This window comes from Rhizopus microsporus (genome assembly GCF_002708625.1).
Source record: "Rhizopus microsporus ATCC 52813 unplaced genomic scaffold scaffold_7, whole genome shotgun sequence".
NCBI lineage: Eukaryota > Fungi > Mucoromycota > Mucoromycetes > Mucorales > Rhizopodaceae > Rhizopus > Rhizopus microsporus.
In genome coordinates, this window is record NW_019671922.1 from 297,543 (window position 1) to 317,282 (window position 19,740).

The 19,740-nt window shown below is 37.1% G+C and overlaps 9 protein-coding genes across 9 annotated transcripts; 5 read left to right on the top strand and 4 right to left on the bottom strand.

Annotated features, from left to right (window-relative positions):
- Positions 1–302: 302 nt before the first annotated feature.
- On the top strand, positions 303–1,225 carry RHIMIDRAFT_280924 (uncharacterized protein). The gene has a single exon (XM_023612958.1). The coding sequence runs from the start codon at positions 310–312 to the stop codon at positions 775–777; it is 468 nt and encodes a 155-aa protein (XP_023466661.1). The 5' UTR covers positions 303–309; the 3' UTR covers positions 778–1,225.
- Positions 1,206–3,042, top strand: RHIMIDRAFT_280926 (putative glucokinase). The gene is made up of 4 exons (XM_023612959.1): positions 1,206–1,422; positions 1,477–1,901; positions 1,948–2,041; positions 2,104–3,042. The coding sequence occupies exons 1-4, from the start codon at positions 1,230–1,232 to the stop codon at positions 2,820–2,822; spliced, it is 1,431 nt and encodes a 476-aa protein (XP_023466662.1). The 5' UTR covers positions 1,206–1,229; the 3' UTR covers positions 2,823–3,042.
- Positions 3,043–3,237: 195 nt separating this feature from the next.
- Positions 3,238–3,641, top strand: RHIMIDRAFT_312987 (uncharacterized protein; the record flags this gene model as incomplete). Its single annotated transcript, XM_023614843.1, has 3 exons — positions 3,238–3,266; positions 3,304–3,428; positions 3,466–3,641. The coding sequence occupies 3 exons, from the start codon at positions 3,238–3,240 to the stop codon at positions 3,639–3,641; spliced, it is 330 nt and encodes a 109-aa protein (XP_023466663.1).
- A 585-nt stretch (positions 3,642–4,226) lies between these two features.
- RHIMIDRAFT_291538 (uncharacterized protein) lies at positions 4,227–4,785 on the bottom strand. Its single transcript, XM_023613819.1, has 2 exons — positions 4,462–4,785; positions 4,227–4,412 (listed from the first exon to the last, which is right to left on the bottom strand). Exons 1-2 carry the CDS (start codon positions 4,771–4,773, stop codon positions 4,323–4,325), a joined length of 402 nt encoding a protein of 133 aa, XP_023466664.1. The 5' UTR covers positions 4,774–4,785; the 3' UTR covers positions 4,227–4,322.
- A 2,563-nt stretch (positions 4,786–7,348) lies between these two features.
- RHIMIDRAFT_251058 (cell division control protein 3) lies at positions 7,349–9,124 on the top strand (the record flags this gene model as incomplete). The annotated part of the gene is made up of 9 exons (XM_023610787.1): positions 7,349–7,355; positions 7,409–7,431; positions 7,484–7,595; positions 7,759–7,969; positions 8,028–8,162; positions 8,210–8,578; positions 8,627–8,743; positions 8,796–8,928; positions 8,981–9,124. The coding sequence occupies 9 exons, from the start codon at positions 7,349–7,351 to the stop codon at positions 9,122–9,124; spliced, it is 1,251 nt and encodes a 416-aa protein (XP_023466665.1).
- Positions 9,125–9,251: 127 nt separating this feature from the next.
- Positions 9,252–9,969, bottom strand: RHIMIDRAFT_236987 (TIM21-domain-containing protein; the record flags this gene model as incomplete). Its single annotated transcript, XM_023608668.1, has 2 exons — positions 9,252–9,882; positions 9,953–9,969. 2 exons carry the CDS (start codon positions 9,967–9,969, stop codon positions 9,252–9,254), a joined length of 648 nt encoding a protein of 215 aa, XP_023466666.1.
- A 422-nt stretch (positions 9,970–10,391) lies between these two features.
- Positions 10,392–12,196, bottom strand: RHIMIDRAFT_280935 (ArfGap-domain-containing protein). The gene is made up of 3 exons (XM_023612960.1): positions 12,116–12,196; positions 11,951–12,069; positions 10,392–11,888 (listed from the first exon to the last, which is right to left on the bottom strand). Exons 1-3 carry the CDS (start codon positions 12,179–12,181, stop codon positions 10,778–10,780), a joined length of 1,296 nt encoding a protein of 431 aa, XP_023466667.1. The 5' UTR covers positions 12,182–12,196; the 3' UTR covers positions 10,392–10,777.
- A 2,046-nt stretch (positions 12,197–14,242) lies between these two features.
- Positions 14,243–15,796, top strand: RHIMIDRAFT_291541 (homeobox-domain-containing protein). The gene has a single exon (XM_023613820.1). The coding sequence runs from the start codon at positions 14,742–14,744 to the stop codon at positions 15,789–15,791; it is 1,050 nt and encodes a 349-aa protein (XP_023466668.1). The 5' UTR covers positions 14,243–14,741; the 3' UTR covers positions 15,792–15,796.
- Positions 15,797–16,255: 459 nt separating this feature from the next.
- RHIMIDRAFT_226058 (cysteine proteinase) lies at positions 16,256–19,728 on the bottom strand. The gene is made up of 11 exons (XM_023607547.1): positions 19,485–19,728; positions 19,286–19,429; positions 18,668–19,239; positions 18,248–18,599; positions 17,615–18,188; positions 17,426–17,559; positions 16,787–17,370; positions 16,637–16,733; positions 16,549–16,579; positions 16,412–16,500; positions 16,256–16,358 (listed from the first exon to the last, which is right to left on the bottom strand). Exons 1-11 carry the CDS (start codon positions 19,647–19,649, stop codon positions 16,311–16,313), a joined length of 2,790 nt encoding a protein of 929 aa, XP_023466669.1. The 5' UTR covers positions 19,650–19,728; the 3' UTR covers positions 16,256–16,310.
- Positions 19,729–19,740: the final 12 nt, after the last annotated feature.

Sequence of the window (19,740 nt, forward strand, 5' to 3'; positions counted from 1 at the left end):
AAGATACCACCACCACCCGATCTTACCCCTTTACCTCCAGCAAAATCAGACATTGGAAAAAAGATTCATGAATTATTAAATAATGCGATATCATTATTTGAGAGTTACCCTGCATCCAATTATCCAGTAGAAGTACAACAAAACCAACATAAACGATCCGAATCATCTACACAGCAATCATCGCCAAATCTACAACAAATCAAACAACCACAACAACAACAACAGCAACAGTTGCTACAACAACAACAAGCTGCTGCTGCTGCTGTTATGCGTCAACAACAACAACAACAACAGCAACAGCAGTTCAACATGAATAGAATGGGTGGTATGAATGGCCATATGGCCTCTACACCATCAACCACCGCCATTGGACCCAACATGGCTCTCAATCCTAACATGGGACGTAGCAACATGATGATGGACCCACAGGCTATTTTGAGACAGGCACAGCAAGCTCAAAACTTGATGCAGCAACAGCAAATGATCGCCAATATGGGCCTAAACATATCTTCACCGCCCAACAATGTAAACATATCCAATGGATTCAGTCCTATTCAACAAAATATGGATTCACCTAGCATGACCTCGATACCACTACAACAGCCACAGCAAATGGCACCTACTGATTTGCTAGCAGCTAACGGCATGATTAACCCAAGTTCAATACTGATCAATCCAAATAATAATCTGATGCTCGGCGGCAACAATATGTATGTAGGTGAAAATGGTGAAGATTTTTCTGATGTAATGATGATGATGCAAAGGCTTCAACAATAAAGGAACATTTACAGTGTATGTACGTGTATGATATATAAGAAAAGTGTCAGCTGACTTCAGCCCAAAGTTCATTTGCTTAAGCATTGATAAATGCCTTTCAAAGCCTTACTGCCCTCCTTTTTTAAGTCGCTTCAGACCAACCTAATTAGAAATCATCCTTTTTTTCTGACACATATCTAAACTTGCAGCTCTATAACAGATATATTTGAAGAGAAAGACTCTTGTTACGCGAAATTAAAGTCATACACACAATTCATCCTTCTTTCTCGGTTTAACCAGGAATGTCCCATTACCGCTGATTTCCGCTTCAACCTTTTATGGTTACTAGTTGTAATCCGTGGGATCCTGAAAAATTAGTTCTTGGAAATTTATGCTTACGGGAAAAAAAAAAAAAGCTAATCTCTCTTCTCTTTCTCTCTTGTTTCATCTATTCCCTTTTTCTTTTTCTAAATATGATCAGTACACTTCCTTTGTCTCAGACTATATCAAATAATGAGGTGCCTAGAATAAGTGGCACAGAGGAGCAACAGGTCGCCATACAGCAATTGTATCAACAATTCAATGTTACAGTTGAAAGTGTTCGAGCCATTGTCAATAGCTTTATGGAAGAGATGCAAAAGGGCTTAAACCACAAAGGTGCTTCAGGTAACTTTTCTGCCTTTATTTAAATGAATTCAGATGTTCAACTTGTCTATATAGTACCTATGATTCCCAGTTTTGTCACCGGTCGTCCTACCGGGAACGAGACGGGAAAGTATCTCGCGCTGGATCTAGGAGGAACGAATCTGCGGGTATGTGAGTTTGAGCTAAAGGGTGACGGGAATTACAGCGTACGCCAACAAAAATATATCATTTCGGAAGAACTCAAGACAGGAGACGTACGCCACTTGTTTGATTTTATTGCAGACTGTGTGGATAACTTTATTTTCGAGTTTGGATCTTCCGAAGAGACACTCGAGCTAGGCTTCACATTTTCCTTTCCGGTGAATCAAACCGCGATTAACAGAGGCACTCTGATGCAATGGACAAAGGGATTCTCTTGTAGAAATGCTATTGATAAAGATGTTGTCGTCATGCTTCAAGACGCCTTTTTACGAAAGAATGTGCAAGTTCATGTTGCTGCAGTAAGTATTCCTAGTTATAAATGAAAACGAGCTAACTCTATCCAAGCTGGTGAATGATACAGTAGGAACTTTAATGGCTCACTCTTACCGTCATCCAGAATCATTTATGGGCGTTATTCTAGGAACAGGAACTAATGCTGGTAAGACTACATATACACAGGTTGTGTACCCACCCAAGCGTAATACCCACACGTCAAATTAGCTTATTACGAAAAGCTTCAAAACATTACGAAATGGGAAGGAGGAGAGCAGGCATTTGATGATATGGTCATCAACATGGAATGGGGAGCATTTGATCTCGAGAGACGCGTGCTGCCTTATACTGCTTTTGATAACAAGCTCGATCGCGAGTCAATCAATCCACGTAAACAACCCTTTGAAAAAATGGTATCTGGCATGTACCTAGGAGAGATCGCGCGTAATGTGATCTTACACCTTGTGGACCGCCGACTCCTCTTTTCTGGAAATTCGTCATCAGAACTCAATGAGCAATGGAGCTTTGAAACATCTTATATGTCTGCTATCGTAGCTGACAGTTTAGAGAATTTAGACGAGACGCGTCATATATTAGAAGATGATCTTCAGATAACATCGACATCATTGGCAGATCGTCAGATGGTCCAACTGATCTGCAGTTTTGTTGGGCGTCGTGCTGCCCGTCTTTCTGCTAGTGGAATAGCTGCCGTATTGTCCTTTACGGGCCATATAGGAAAAAATACGACTATAGCTGTTGATGGGTCTGTTTATGAGTTCTTTCCTCATGTTGAAGAACAAATGAAAGAGACCCTTTCTGAGCTGCTTGGACAAGATATGGCACAGCATATCAAGTTTTCATTATCTCGTGATGGCTCTGGTTTTGGTGCGGCTATTATTGCAATGATGGCGTATAAAGCTTCTTCTCTAAATAAGCCGTTGCGTTAAGTCACAGCTGAAAATAATAAAGAATTCCAAGCCCATTCTTTCGAGCGTGTCAAATTTGACCATAACTCGATACAATCATATTCTCTTGCAATACCGTAAAAAAAAAATATAAATATAAAAAATAGGGGCTCATGTGCTACTATAATTCCATGGTCATCGTGCGTCTTTTTTGGGAAGCCGCTCTTATCTATCACTTTTATAAAGAAGAGTACTTTGGCCGTCAGTTTTTAATAGAAACGGATCATATCAAGATGTGTAATATGTCAAAAGTAGAGTGCTTTTTCATTTGAGAAACATTTTACTATTAAACAAAACATGATTAAACAGAAACTTGTTCATCATTAACATGACAGGGCTAATCGCAGTTTAGTTTCCTTTTTTCTTTACTTTACTTCAATATAGGACGAGAGAAAAGATGATAACCCTCCGCCTCCAAAGAGAAAAGTATGTAAAATATAAAGTTGACGCTACATATATTAAGGGTCCATTTAGCCGCTGGTCGCGGGTTCCCTTCTTTGTTTGCACAGACGCAGACAAATTTATTCAAAAGTACAGCTTTTGAAGCAAGTGATGACGATTTTCAAGATACGCCATTATTTAGAAAAGGTAAAGATAACATCTATTTGTTACATCAGCTTTATAGCTGAGTGTTATAATAGACAAGAATACGCATGTTATTTGGCCCTTCAAATGTTGTTATCAATGAAAAGACACACTCCTGCAGTCAGTTATACTTTGAGCGTTGAAGCTGTATTACCCGCTCCTATTCCTTCCACTGGCTGTACATCTGATTCCATCACGACTACAAAGAAATATTAAAGCAAGGCCGACAAGACTGAAGCACTTAAAAAGGCAACAAGTAATGAGCAAAAGCAAGTTCTATGTCCTTCTTGTGGCGGAACTGATCACTTTCACTTCTCCAGCAATTTGTGTCATGAACAAATAAAAAACGAAGCTTTCAAAGCCCAAAGATATAGTTGAAAAAACTTCGGCGATCAAGACATCTTTGGCTAATATTTGTAGATATCTCAAGTTCGTTACCTTGGTTCAAGAAATAGTTGACCACATTACTCAACTGATATACACCAGATCCATTTTTGCTAAATACTATTTCTTGGTCACTCAAAATTTTTTCTATAACATCTTCTCTATCTTTGCTGGCCAAGGAAAACATACCCCTGATAGTATCAAGAGAAGCTTCAAGGCCTTTTGCGAATCAACTTCTCTTACTCAATCTGGATCAAAGCGAAGAGAACACTCTGTTCTCAAGTGTGAATCTTGTGGTACGGTTTGGAATCGCGATATGAACAATACATAAAATATATATGGTATCTTTGTTTACAAATCAAATCATGACAGTGAAAGTCCTCCTTCCTTCAAAAGACTGACGGTGCTCTTGGATTTAATGCGCTGTCCATAACGGCAGTACATTCCTTAACGTCTCGGTAAGTATAAAGCGACAACACTTTATCTTTTATTCATTATTTTTTTTTTAGTTACTTAATCACTATTATATGCAGCATCTCCCTCTGAACCATCCACTTCACTTGACCACTTTTTACCTCTTTTTGATTTTGCTTCTTTGATGACCTATATAATAGTTAGTATGAAAAGAAAATATAAAAAAGGATGTACATACGTCTCTGTAAATCGTCTTTTCTACTTCACTCGCTTTTAAAGCACTTTGTAAAAGTTGAACATTACGCTTTAGTCTTTCTTCAGCTGATAATTCTTCTTGATGTAGCTGATCTAACGGATTCTCATGTCTCTTTTTTTCTTTTTGTAACAGATTTGTCTTTTTATGTCGACCATATCGCATTTCATGCTTCACTTTTCGAATTCCTTTATTGATTTTAGGTAATTTGAGCTTCTTGGATGTATCTTTGTCATTGTTTGTCTTTTTAGTATCGTTTAATAGATTTAAAGTTTGTTTGGCTAATCTAGTTGACATGGTTGAAGGTTTATTATACAAAAGATAAAGATGCACCTTAAATTTACTTGAGGCTTGGCTTTACTTTTTTGGAAGTGCAGTGTTTCTACTTCAAATTCAGACGATGTTAGTTTTTTTTAGACGAATCAAAATGTAATTTTACCTGTTTCGTACAAGATAAAAATGAGCTTCAGATAAAAAGACATTAGTTTAGAGACAAGTTAAATACGATAATAACGTCTTATCTCGAAAAATAAGAAAGATATAATTTGTGAAATTGATGGTGAATTGTGAGTTTTGTTGATGAGGATTTGACAATAAACATTTAGCAAATGATAGTAAAAATCAGTCAAGTCAGATTCGGGTAGTTTGATATGCTGCACTGCTTTACCTGCCTCCAAAAAGCTTGAGCGTCAATTTGAATTGATTTTGTCTGAACAGAATATATAAGCGCGATAGTAAAAAAAAAAAAGACACCCTCTTTTGTCAGTGTATTTAGCAGGAGTGAACGTGTCATCTTGTATTCTTGTTTTAACTGTATCAATAAAATTTGAACAACTGATACTTGTTGAAGAGTAAGCTTGGCTAGTTTTTTTTCTGGAGCAAACGTCTTGTTGGAGTTGATTGATTGTAATGTTTCTTCTCTTAAAGAATTAGGCTTTTTTTTTTGTTTAAAACATCAGTGAATGGAAGCTCTCTGAGCTTACGATACACATAAGCTTTGGAGGCTACTCTTGAGGGCACGTTTTCCATAATAAAAGCCTTTTTTTTTTCAATTCTTGCGACAGAAAATAGAACCACTTGAGGAACAGGTGCGGCTTTGAGTAAAGCGTATTGGAATCACATTGATCTGGTTAGTATTTAGACCACATGTTTGCTATGTTTCCAGTGATTTCTTTATAGTAGCTATTGCATGGGACAGACAATAGTCAAGATGGCTTTGAACCTTGCTTTTGTTTGTAAATGAAATATGTCAAAGCTTTTCTGGAAGCCACTGGAAGCTTTTTACAACAATTACTTGAATTGTTGTCAGACATCATATTCAGAAAATACGTTATCGATCTTTGTTTGTGTGTCTCGTGAATGTGATTTCTAACCAGGACTTCGTATTGCTTACCAGTGATGGAAAAAATACTTGAGTAGTTTATACTTTTTAAAGATTCGCGATCTACAGTTGTCAATTCACAGAAAAGAGTGAAGTGTCCTTTGAAATAATGTGGTGCTTTCTTTCTATTTCCAGTCATTACCGCAAATATATTCGTGAATAAACTCTGTTCAATAATTGGAATAGTCTGGCTGTCATCGAGCAGTTTGATGAAGATGAAGTTGGCAAAAAGGGAGCTCACAAACAAAATTTTAGTGGTATAATCTGCTAGACCCTTGATATGCTGAACAAGTTGTCGATTGTTACAAACATTAGGTAAGGAAGTCTTAATTACAAAGGTTTCAACCCTTTCATCAGAGTTACATACAGGGATTTTTGCTTTCTTGTCTGGGCACAGGTTGCTCGTTGATCGTGCGAGTGTTGTTAACCCACAAGAGGGGCATTTGATTTCCTTTAGAGCCTTTTACTCTGTTTTGAATTTTAAAAGTGCATTTTACTTATCAGTCTTTTGTTGTTCTTTTTTCGAAGGCCTTCATTCCCTTGAGGAAGAAGAGGCACCTTCTTGATTTACTATGCTGGAATAATGCGCGTCTTGAGTTGGTGTTACTGTGCCTATACCAGAATAATGTTAAACATTGACTGATAATGAACAAGATTGAATGCTTTACATTCATTTAGGTTTGCGCTTTTTGAAGGTCTTTCTGAGCTGAATGATATAGAATGCTTTTTCATTTGAAGCAAAAAGAAGTGCAAAAAGTGAAAGAGATTATTGTTGCCCATTTATTAAGATTCATTTAATCAATAAAACCACGTCTCTTTTTTCAGCCCTAATAAACTTATACTGTCGTAACATTTGGTATCGACTTTAGCGTGAAATCAAACAGCTCAGTGAATACAGTGACAGAATATGATGCCTATTATAAATATAGCTTGAACGACGGGTGTTGCCTCTTCTTTAGGCTTAACTCACGAATATACTTTTATTCAATCATTCAGATTAGTGTTAATGCTGTCTTTTATGAAGCTTCAGTTTAAATATTCCTATTTCAGTCTATAATATAGATAATCATATTCACTTGTCTCTAAACCAATTTCCTATTTTATATTGTACAAAAAAGGTAAACAAGTTGTCTAAAGTTACATTTTGATTCGTCTAAAAAAAAACTAACATTGTCTGAATTTGAAGTATAAACAAAGTAACTCATTTTTATGAGATTTACACTATACACTCCGATAAATGATTATTGGCTTATTTATACACGCTTTGATGAACACAACTCGTTGTTTGTAGAACCTGCAAAAAAGTGAACATTTATTTTGTATTCTTTTTTTTTTCCCCCTTTCTTCTTTCCCTTTTCAACAGAGCAGAGTCCCTTTTTACAAGAAAAAAAAGATTCCCCCTTATCCCCTTTCTTCTTTATCTGTGATAAAACATAAGCTTTCTCTCTTTTCTCTCTTTCTTTTTTCTTTTAAACAAAAGTTGTTATAATCATGTCTGGTAAACTATATATTCTGTATAAATATTGTCGTGTGTTGACCTATCTTTTATAGACCAAACGAATACTCCTTCTGGTGTAAGTCCTAGAAATAGAAAATGTTGTCAACTCTGTATTCACTTTTATATAGATTACTGTCTTGCGTAAAAAGTTACAGGGCTATGTTGGTTTTGCCAATCTTCCTAATCAAGTGCACCGCAAGTCAGTAAAGAAAGGCTTTCAATTCACTTGTATGGTAGTAGGTAAAGTTACTTGGAGAATACACATAAAAAGGAGAAGAAACAAAAAGGGGGTTGATAAAAAGGAAAAGCAGGCAACAAAAAAAAAGGAGAAAGAGAAAGGGGGGTCAAGAGAGAGAAAGAGAGAGGGGCATAAGAAGAAGAAAAGGGTACTGACTTTTAATAGGTGAATCTGGCCTTGGTAAATCAACTCTTGTAAACACATTATTCAATACACAATTATATCCACCAAAAGAAACAGTTGAATTAACTCATGAGACAACTCAAACAGTTGAAGTCAAGTCAATCACATCAGACATTGAAGAAAATGGTGTCAAGTTAAGATTGACTGTGGTTGATACACCTGGTTTTGGTGATTTTGTGAATAACGAAGAAAGGTATTGTACACACGTGTTGTGTTACCTTAAATGATGCTAAATCATATAAATTAAATAGTTGGAAGCCTATTTTGGACAATATCGAGGCTCGCTTCGATGCTTACCTCGAGCAAGAGAATCGTGTGAACCGTCGTCGTATGGTCGATAACCGTATTCATGCCTGTATCTATTTCATTGCACCTACAGGTCATGCGTAAGTATATATTATATGTATTGTAAATATGCTAATATTATATACAGTTTGAAGCCTCTTGATATCGAATTCATGCGCCGTCTTCATACTCGTGTCAACTTGATCCCTGTTATTGCCAAAGCAGATACTTTGACAGAGGAAGAAGTTGCTGCCTTCAAGGAACGTATCTTGGCAGATATTGCTTATCACAATATTCAAATCTATCAAGCCCCTGTTTATGAGTATGACGATCAAGAGACTATTGCTGAAAATAAAGAAATCATGAGCAAAATTCCATTCGCTGTCGTCGGTTCAGACAAGGAATTCGATATCGAAGGTGGTCGCCGTGTACGTGGTCGTAAATACCCTTGGGGTGTTATCGAAGTTGATAATGAAGAACACTGTGACTTTGTTAAGCTTCGTCAGATGCTTATTCGGTAAGTAACTTTTGTCCTATTAAAGACACGAAATTAACCATTTAATAGTACTCACATGGAAGAGCTCAAGGAGTATACCAACGATGTTCTCTATGAAAATTACCGTACCGAGAAATTAACAGCCATGGGTATCCAACAAGATCCTTCTGTGTTCAAGGAAGTCAAGTAAGTTAACAATATTCTACTCAAAGAATGCAATCTCACACAATGACTATAGCCCTGTTCAAAAGATGGAAGAAGAACGACTTGCTCATGAGCAGAAATTAGCCAAGATGGAAGCAGAAATGAGATCTGTCTTCCAGGCTAAGGTACAAGAAAAGGAAGCCAAATTGAAGCAGTCAGAAGAAGAGGTAATGAGAGAAATATGATCAAGGAGTGAAATGGCTAACTGTGTTATTGTAGTTGTATGCTCGTCATAAGGAGATGAAGGATGCACTTGAGAAGCAACGTGCTGATTTGGAAGAAAAGAAGCGTCGCTTGGAATCAGGCAGACCCTTGACTCCAGAGAAGACAGCTAAAAAGAAGGGATTTTCTTTCAACAAATAATTCATTTCTCTATCTCTCACATCTTTTAATATCTTTTAATATACACACATCTTTATCACATACGCACACGCTCTATCACACACACGTACACGTACACTTTTTTGTCTACCTCCTTTTTTTATTATATTCATTTACGCTCTAAATAAATTCGTCTAGAAGGTAATCCTTGTCCTGGTACGTCCACGTAGAGCTGTCTGTACTGCCATTTATCCTTTTCATCCTTAATCATTTCCAGCATGACTGTTCCTTGGGTAATCGAGCCCTCAAGATAGAATCGCATAAACAAGTGAGGTTTATGTTCTTGGTCTTCGACTACTTGTGATGCTATTCTTCTGTTACGTCTACGACTGTTTCTACTAGGCTCTCCATGTGCTTTAATAGGCTCTCCCAAGATTGAAACGATCTCCTCATTGGCTTTAACTCGGTCGACAGCATCAGAAAAGATGCTGGTTGTACTTTGTGATCCAAATAATTCAGAACCAATATAATATACAATAGCTGATGTCAGTGCAAATCCTGTCAGAATAATGCCAACATTAAACGTTGTCTTTGAAGCAACCACAACTGAGGATGAAAAGGTTAATAATATTTCACTCAAGTAAGCATAAATACCTTTTTGAGGAGTAGATAGTTCACTCCATGGTTTTGCAGTAGCCAATGCGTTCTGCTTGGATGCTTTATTTGTATATCGAACAGGGGCACTGTACTGTCTTGTTTTGAGAACAGAGGTTTTTGGGAAACTACTGACGGAACGTTTACTTTATAGACCTATTGGTGTTATTATCACATTTCAATATCTTTTTGTTTATTCTTTTGAGCTGATTTTACCTTAAAATTCGAAACATTTAAGTTATTGAAAAAAGGGAAAAAAAAAAAAGAATACAGTGCTTGGAGTTTAAATAAATCGAACTAGCTTGGTCACTTGTTTGAAGATAAATTGGTCAAATACATCCTCTTTTAAAGTGAATACAGTACTAGATTTTCATCATCATTCCATAATTGTTGAAGCCTGTATCAGTCAACTGTTGCTTGAAGTATTATCTTTTCATCTGATACAGCTTAGAGTTCCTCCAGAACTTTGCCACTAGTACACTTTGAACGCGTCATTTAAATTCCGTAGCGATCTTATAGAGTTGTTGGGTTTTGCAAGCAGCATTATGTACAATCCTTCATATAGAATATCTGCCATAAATGCTTCATCTTATCAGAAAGAACAACCCAAAAGGCTGATCACAAAATGCGTTATACTTAAATAACGCGTCATACTCTCTATTCTTATTGTTCATATTTAATTCATGCAATAATCTTGTCATATATAAAATGATGCTGTTTGTAATAATAAACTCTCTCTCTCGTTGCGATCTTTATAAAGAGGCCACATAGAGGTTCATCGATATATTCTTCAGTGTTGTACATAGTTCTGTGTAGATGTGGTGTGTCTAATGCTGTTTGCTATACAAATGTGCTGTGCAAACAGTAAGACCTGAATTTTCACATGCATGTAGCGCTTCCCTTATTATTTTACATCCCTTTCCAACTCATCATTAGTCCTTTATTCATAATACAATCCAAAATCTCAAGCATAAAGGAAAAAGAAAGAGGTGACTTATTTTGCTTTTACTAGATGATTTAAGCATAATTAATATGTCATATTTAGCAGAGTAAAATGACAATTACCTCTAATTCAGCTAACATATTCTGTATCTTGGATGCTCCTTTTGAAGCAACATGCAGGATCTTTTTAGACAATGGTGTTGTTGTGTGTTGTGATGACTTTCTTCCAAAATACTGATCAGATGATATACTTGATGAACTCTGAAACTGCGCTAGACGACTATTGTTTGCAGACTGTCGATCCGCATCATACTCATTTCGGCCAAAGTATTGGTCTGAAGATATCGATTTCGCATTTCCAAACTTTTCGCGAGCATATGTGGTATCATTATCGTCGTCATCATCTTGTTCTTTTTTAATCGCCCTATGATTCTGAGACGCACTCTTTAAAGACATGATGCCTAATCTATCAGGATCTTTTTCTTCTTTTTCTTTATTAGCAGGTTGATACATCAATCTTCCAGATAATGCTGTGGGAGGCTGTAGTTTAGGAATAGGTTCTGTGTTTGTTGCCAGTAGATGGTTCCGACTACTTCTGCCTATACTATCTTCATCTATTCCTTCCTGTCTCATCCGCTCTTCACGTCGCGCCAGTTCTTCTTGCTGCTGAAACACAGTCGATTGTACCTTTCGTGCACCCAACTTTGATGAATGACCACGAGCCTTGGGTTTGAATGTACGCTTCTTATTGCTCTCCGTGTTCTTTTCTAACTTATCGAAAAATATATCATCTGCTGTAGGCGTAGGTGGTGCCATGAGTTCATCAAAGATTGAACTTTGTGACTTAGGGGGTATGTTATCCTTTACAGGTTTGAAAATATCTAGATCCTCAAAGTCAGGTGTGATATTTACAACGTCAGGGGCTGGCTCGGTTGAAAAGTCTATCAGAGATGGATCGTTCTGAGCTTGTTGTAGTGATAATTGATCTAAGTGAATAAGGTCCACATCATCTTCTTCTAGTGCTTTCCCCTTTTCTTGTACTTTTTTCTGTAGTTTGTCTCTATAGGATAAGGCTGTCTTACTCGTGTACTTGGTTTTGAGATCCTTTAAGCTTAATAATGCTTCTCCAAATGCTTCTCGAGCATTAGCGTTTCCTCCAAGTGTCATCATGTCTATTTGTTGCTGTGTCCAAGCATCTAACAATGTGGATCTATTAAAATAAGTCGAATCAGTTCCTCCATCAAATATTTTCTTGCTTTTATGGTCAATTACTTGACAAAACTGATATGAACGCCTAAATTGCGGTGAGTGGCTGCACAATCTTGACAAATAAAGATGCCAAAGGTCACAGACGCCCATGTTGGTCCTTTAGAGTAGCAATCAAAGCAACTCTGGAAATAATTTAGGAAACAATAAATGTTGCTAAATGAAGCTTACCTTGTTATGCTTATTTTGAAGCAAGGCCTTTAATTCTGTAGCTGCTTTTGTTTTGGGCAAATTCATAATTGAGGAAAAAGCTCTCTCATAATTTCTACAAAACACTCCGATATTATGCGACAGTGCACAGACTGGGTTATTTTTAGGAGAGCGGTGGTAAAATATTTTACCTTTGTAGATATACATGATCTATAAAGTAAATAGTCAAACGGTATCTGACCAGATGGAAGAGATATTCTGTTCGCATGGTTACCACACGCGAATACACAGCTCCTTGATCAATATTTTTCTATTATAGAATGACTCTTGATATCAGCAGTTCTGTTTACGTTTATAGATTTATTAAACTTTGGAGGTTTTTAATTAATAAAGTGTAAAAATAATAAGAATCACACACATCTTTTAGGATTGTTCAATAAAGCCTATTTTTTTTTTCTTTTGCTCAAGTTTACAATGCTTATATCTTTTTACTTTGCTATATTTGAACTTTACAAAAAGATAAACATCTGTCTTTTTGTTCACTTTCCCCTCTTGTACAGTGTTCCTTTTTTATAAACTTTAGATCTTTGTTATAAAAATGGAAATCCCCTCCCCTTACTTTTATATCTTTTGGTGGCAAGATATACTTTACTAGGAAAATATAAAATATCGAACATAAGTTTAGTTAACTTTGGGCCTACTGCTGTTGTCCCATTTATATCAACAGATATATATATATATATATATATATATTGTAGTGTATGAAAAGAATGAATTTATAGGAGAGAACAAATCAATAGAACATTTCAGAAGAAAGGAACATGTACGTCATAAGCAGAAGACGTTAAAGAAGAAGTAGGTTTATTAATATGCTGTAGTTGAAGTGTTTGCTTAATACTGATGAAAGTTCCCTTTATGAATTCAATTAGAGTTTGACAGCAAACGCCTTTTTCTTCATTAATTATTTGCTTTAAAGTGCATTACACCTACTTGTTGTAGGCAAAGAATCGTTACGATGCGCACTTTTATTAATTCATAAACCTAAGCCCCCCTTCCTTATAAACAAAACTATCAGAGCGAACGTTTTTAAAATCGTGCTGAATAGGCTTTCTGTCGCACGAACCATAGCGGCTTAACCGACCCACTGTGGCCATCTTGTGCTCATAAAGTGATGAACTAGACGGAATATCATCTGAATGCAACTTTATTTCAGTTCTTTCCGACAGTGACAGTGTATCAGCATGCATCCATTTGCTTACATAGCACATCGGTAACTGCAGTGCTTGTGCTTTCATATTTTTTAAATTTAATTTATCAAGATATGTCGAGGGATAAATAAATGCAAATCAGGTAACAGAAGCGTTTACCAAAAGGAGACAACTACACCCACCAAAAGTAGATCACTATTTACAAGACGGAAGCCGTATTTTACTATTATCTAATCAGACCTGAGCTTATTAGTCAATTCCGGCCTCTTTTTTCCCCCTCTCCCTCCATTCTTATGCTCCCTAAGTAATTTTACCTTCCCCTCATTTTATTTTGTGTCTCCTTCTTCTTTTGTTACCCAGGAATAAAATATGTCTATCGTGCTTGTATTATATTATTTTGAGCGGGCTTTCGTCAATACTATCATATCCGCATATAGTACATGTGGCCGTGATGTCGATTCTTTTAAAGGAAATAAAGACAAGGCAGAGATACTACAGCATGGTTCGAATCAATTGTATATCTAATCATATGCAAATGAACTGATTATACTTCTTTTAAATATACTTGTATAGTCTTCAGAGAGAGAGAAAAAAAAAAGAAGCTCCTTTCTTTTTTAAATTCCTGGTATAACAAAGCATGCCAATGCGTGCCTCCTTAACTATACTTTCTTTTCTCGTCATCTGCTAAGCTCCCTTCCGTTGTCATTTCTACTTTTAACTGTCGTTGTAATAATCCTTATGATAAGCGAGCACTGGTATAAAAGTAACAAAAAAATCGTTCTCGCTCCACGGTCTATATATATTCTTTCTTTTTAAGACTTTTTTCAACTATGTTATATCATGCAGAGCATATCTTACTATGCTTACATATACAAGTATATAGAATGATAGATAAAAGCTCCTATATCTATTAATATGATGCATTATGGGGTAAAGAATTATTGTTCGATCACCGTACTTGCCCTTATTTTAATGGCCTGAAACAGAAGGGCCTCTTTAGAAGGACTAGAAGCTAAAATGAAAATACACAACCCAGCATTTTGACATACACTTGTCTCTCTTTTTTCCTCCTTTCTTTGGAATTTAAAGCTTTCTCCCCTTCCCCTTCCTATCATGTATCTCTCTTTCTGCGCTCTGTGCTCTGTCTCCCCTTTCATGTGGTTACCTTTATTTTATTACCTTGTTCCAAAATCCTTTTTTTCATAGCACTACTTTCTCCAGACTATCTAGCCTTTGTTACATTTCTGACAAGCATCCTATTTTTTCCCCTTCCTATCATCAAACTTTTATCTTCTCCCTTTCTCCTAGCCCTTTCATTGTTCGGATCGGTGATACATTCAATTGTATATAAAGACGGAAAAGTTAGTTTTCTTTTTTTTAAATACATCTTTCATTCTTACTCTTCTTTTTATTCAAACAACAACAACAAGAAAGCAACAATGACTCCTGATATGTTAATGCAACCGTTTGAGCAATCATTTACAGTTGTACCAGTAAACCATGAATACTTTAACAATGACAACATCATGATGATGAATCAAGAGAGCTATATTTTGGGATACAGCGTGCCTGTTGAAAATCTTGACTTCCGTCCAACATTTTACAATCCATTTGAAATTAAGCACAGGCGTCGTACTTCCCGTGCTCAACTCAAGATTCTTGAAAAATCCTTTTCAGAGAACCCCAAGCCCAATGCGACCGTACGTCGAATTCTTGCTCAACAGTTAGACATGACGCCTCGAGGTGTACAGATCTGGTTCCAGAACCGTCGAGCCAAGGCCAAGTTGTTGAGACGCAAGTCTGCTCGGACCGAATCCTCTGATGCTTCTTCTGCCACGCCTTCGTCTCTTCCCACTCCTCCTCAAGAAAAGTCACGATCTCCTACGAGTTATCCTCAGGTGTTGAACAACGTGAATGCAAGATCTGTTGCCACTGCTGCTGCTGCCTCTTGTATCTTTGATGCTTCCAAGTGCGCTTCTTCTAGTAACTGCAAGAAGGAAGATAGTACTGGATACCTTTCTCAATGCCAACATACAGACAAATTGGCCAAATTGCCTTTGCATCCTCTTGGTTCTGAAGGCTCAAGAGAGCTTGAGTATCCTGTTATGAATGATGAATGGCGGCGAAAGTCATGTCCTTCCCTTGGTTCTCAGTGTTCATACAAACAAGACTATGAACAAGCAATGTGGTCTCCCGAGTACACCGATTACCAACAAATGAACACAAGACGCATGACAGCAGAGGATATCTACCAGAACAGATACATCCCATCCTTTGCGCTCTCAAGAAGTCCTATGCATGGTTATAATGAATACAATAATACTTCACCATCCACAGACTTTTTCCACGCATTCAATCACTCACCCATCTCTCAGCAAATGACACCTAAACTCTCCACTGGCTCCCCTATTTCGGTTGAAGGCGGCTACTATGACTCCTGTCTTGATTTAATATTATCGTCCTCACCCTCACCAGCTCCTATGCTATAGGCCACACCCCCTTTGATATAGAAAAAGGGCACTGTCATTAAGCCCCCCTTTTCATAATTTTTTTTTTCTATACTTTCATTTTGTTTCCTCCTTGCATTTTTAATTTAATTTATTTTAATTTACAAGCCCCCCATAATTCACCCCCTTCTTTTGCAGAAAAAAGAAGAGCTCAATCATTTCTATATTCAATTATGCCTTTTATTGCATTTTAACATCTTTTTTTTTTATATATATATCATTGCAACTTTTTGTATATTTCTTCGTAGACCTTTTTTTTATTGGGAAGAATTACGAGTTTTAATATGCTTTAACCCTTTTTGTGTGTATATGCTTCTTATTATATTCCCATTCGTTTTCTTTTTTTTAATATACATAATATACATTTTACATGTAAACCTTTTTTTTTTTGTTTTTGTGCCGGTTTGTTGTCGAAAAGCAAATAATAATAATAATAAAAACTCATAGAAAGGATCTTTATTTGTTTTATATACAAATGTGTGCGCGCCTTATATACATAAATTACTTTACTTTTGATCTAACGTAGAATAAATTATATGCTGCTTTAGTCTAAACGAAACGATTAGGAACACAGGCTAACTTGTATTTTTGTTTCATCTTACAACTATCTTGCTCTCATCGATCGTAGAGAACTTGCTGTCATCAAAGAAATGCCATTGGTTCCGATGTCCATCTTTGACAAAGGCAGTATCTATCATAAAGTGTTATTTAGATAATACTAAAATCATATAAAACCTACAATGACCGCCCGATAGAGAACCATAGTGATTCTAGATAGACAACTGTGTATCAGCCTCCTTCATTTGAATTAATAATCATTAACCTACCGATACAGCATACAAGTCATAAACAGAGAGTGATCGATCGTAACAAGTCTGATCTGGTTGTGTAGATCTCGTAATATAATTATGTAAATCTAATCCTCTATTTTTAAATTTATTTTTAGTACAAATAAAAAGCCATCAAATTATACTTACTTTGTAGGGTATTTGACTATACAGTCAAGCTTGTTCTTGAACAGACCATCTGCAGAAAACCTCTTTAGGTGAATCAAGAGCACATCGGGTAATTTAGATATCATGAGCTGCTTTGTGGCTTTACGCTTTTTACAGCATCTAGGACAATTCCATGCATCCTCCTTTTCCAACACTTCCTCTTTCACAAAGTAATCCAAGCATTGGTATAATGTCACATTCGACAGTTTCAGTTTCTTGGCTGGTATTGGGAGAGATAACGACATGAAGGGAGAATAGGTGCTCGAGGTATGTTTGCAGGCGAGGCAAGTCAATCGACTACGATATTGCCCTTGAAACAGACTGACTACAATGCTCGTATGCCTGCTTGTGTACTTTTCCCAGGCCAACGCGCTTGCTTGCCAATCCGGTAACTTTTCAAACTCTGCTTCCTCTTCCCTTGTCATCTCGGTTATTCTGCTCATGTTACTCGGCACGGCTGCCAAGTTCACATCCTCATGCAATCCGTCTAATAAGACGGTCAGAAACTCTTGAGAGTCGTGCTGATCATTACCACCAAATCGCGGAGCAAACTTAATGACGGCTTCCTGTAATAAGATATATTAACTATCAAACAGGTTTTCTGTGTATATAGTGCCTTACCCTAAACGTCATGGGAGATACAAAGTTGTAATTTTCACTCCACATAGCCCTTAGTAGATCTGCAAATCTTTCTGATAGTAGGCCTCCCGTTCCCATCGTATTATGACGATTGATGTGTTGTCTAAAGACACCAGCTAAAAAGAGAAAAGATGATTAGAGGGAGGGATTTTCATTTTATAAACAACTTACATATAAAGTATCTTGCAAATGGCAGAGTTCCGCTTAAGCATTGAATGATTGAGTTCATATAGCATGTATTGCCAAGGTTTTTTAGGCCAGTTGTGCCTATAGCGATAAGCCCTCCTTGTTGAGAGATCACATTAGAGGGAGTGCTATGAAGATTGCTGGTGGACGTATGATGGAATTCGCCAAGAGTCGATGGTCTACTCACCGTAATCGATGGTTCGGCAGAAGAGGTGATGGCCTTGTGTGCCAAGTTATTATTGTCATTATGTATTTGCATAGGAGGCACGTCGTACAGTTTGCTGCTGGTAGCAGTAAATCCGTTAAAAGGATTATCAATAAACGTTCGTCGTCTATGAAGTTTAGCGTAGACCGGAGGAGCAGGTCGTAAATCAACTGTAGGTTGCATCTGTATCGAATCTGTTGAACTTGATAACATAGCATTGGGTGATTCATTTGCCATGGTCATCATCTCTGGGTATCTTGTTGTAATCGATTCTTTTCTTGGAGCAGTTGGTAGTGGTTGCGGCTTGGATATGGGTGGGTTTACTTTGTGTTGTTGTTCTTTTTTGCCTGTGAACTATATATAATAATACTGGAGTTAGACAAGTTGTGTAAAAAATAAATACATGATCCTACATAGTCGTATACGCTGTTGCTACTGCTCCCAGTTGTGCTTACGCTGGATATGCTTGTGGTGCTTTTAAACCAACTTTTCTTCTCCTTAATGACTGGGAATTTATATACACCCCTTTCCCCAATGACGAATTGCCACGCATCAAATCCACCAGCCAGCATCATCGGTGGGTGCTTCAGTTGATGTGACTCTAGGACTCTTCTGAGATGCCTTAATGGCGCATCAGCTGTTTCAATAGTTTTGGAATGTTGGTCATAATACACTATCAGGTCAAATCTATCTCGCTTTATAAAAAGTGACCGTTCTATACTCGGATTGACGACTAAACTTTCTTCGATTTGACGAGCTGTGGTGCTAAGAAAGGAGGTTGTGATGGGTTAATAGCTTTTCATAGCATATATGTATATATATAAAGTACATACTCTTTACCGAGCACACTGGGCTCAATCTGAACTATCCACTTGTGTTGTATACATCCACTTGTAAATGTGTCTCGACTTCGTACATCGATGAGTAAGATAGTAGGGGTATGTTGTCGTACCTGGATTCTGGACGAAAGATCAAGGGGCTCAATCGTTGTGCTCTCAGGAAACGTGTGATTGGTCCACGAGGGAATAACGCTTACGTTATTTGATAGTGTCAGCTTGGATATGTCGTGCGTCAATGCTGTCATGCTATTTCCGCTTTTTATCGGTGTAGAATTGGACGATGATACTGTGATCGGTGCCTGACGTAACGGAGACGATCGTTGTGATACGTTGGGTGATGTTATATTGGCATGTGCCATGATGTTTTGTCTAGCAACAGCCGATGATAGATCATTCATCGAATAATTATACAGTTCATTGTTGTAGGCGTAGGACGGTAGTTGAAGTGGTGCATGATTGTGGTAATAAAAGGATGACATCTGTCCCAACTGCTGCTGATAGCTGTACCAGAAATCGATCTTTGTCGCAAGGTCCCTTAGGATCATTACTATTTCATTATCCGTTCTCTAAAACATGTTTATTATCATGGTCATCTGTTGTATATGCACTTACTTTTCTTAGTTGAGCATACAAAGGATCTGTTTTAATCTTCAAGTAGCCTGAATGCAATCGTACAATCTCAATCATGATGGTTGATCCTTTCATATAAGCAACGTATGCATCTTCTAAATTATTTACAAGTAATGCTACATCACCCTACAAGTTTAAAATAGAGGTTAGTCAATAAAAAGATCGCATCACACTGATATACCTGTTGGTAAAGTTTCTCAGCGGAACTAATCCAGCTTTTGATGCTGTACGTCTCAATCTTGGATCTATCAACAAAGGCACGCCGTTGTAGCTCAGCAACAGAAGATGCAAACTGTGGTAAGCTTGGCATTTGGTTATTGTATTCTACATTATATGAAGCAGACATTGAGAAGCTAGTTGCATGAACTCCAAGTTGAGAGAAAAAGAAAAAAAGGAAATTGCCCTAAATACTCTAAAAATAATTCATGCCACAATTC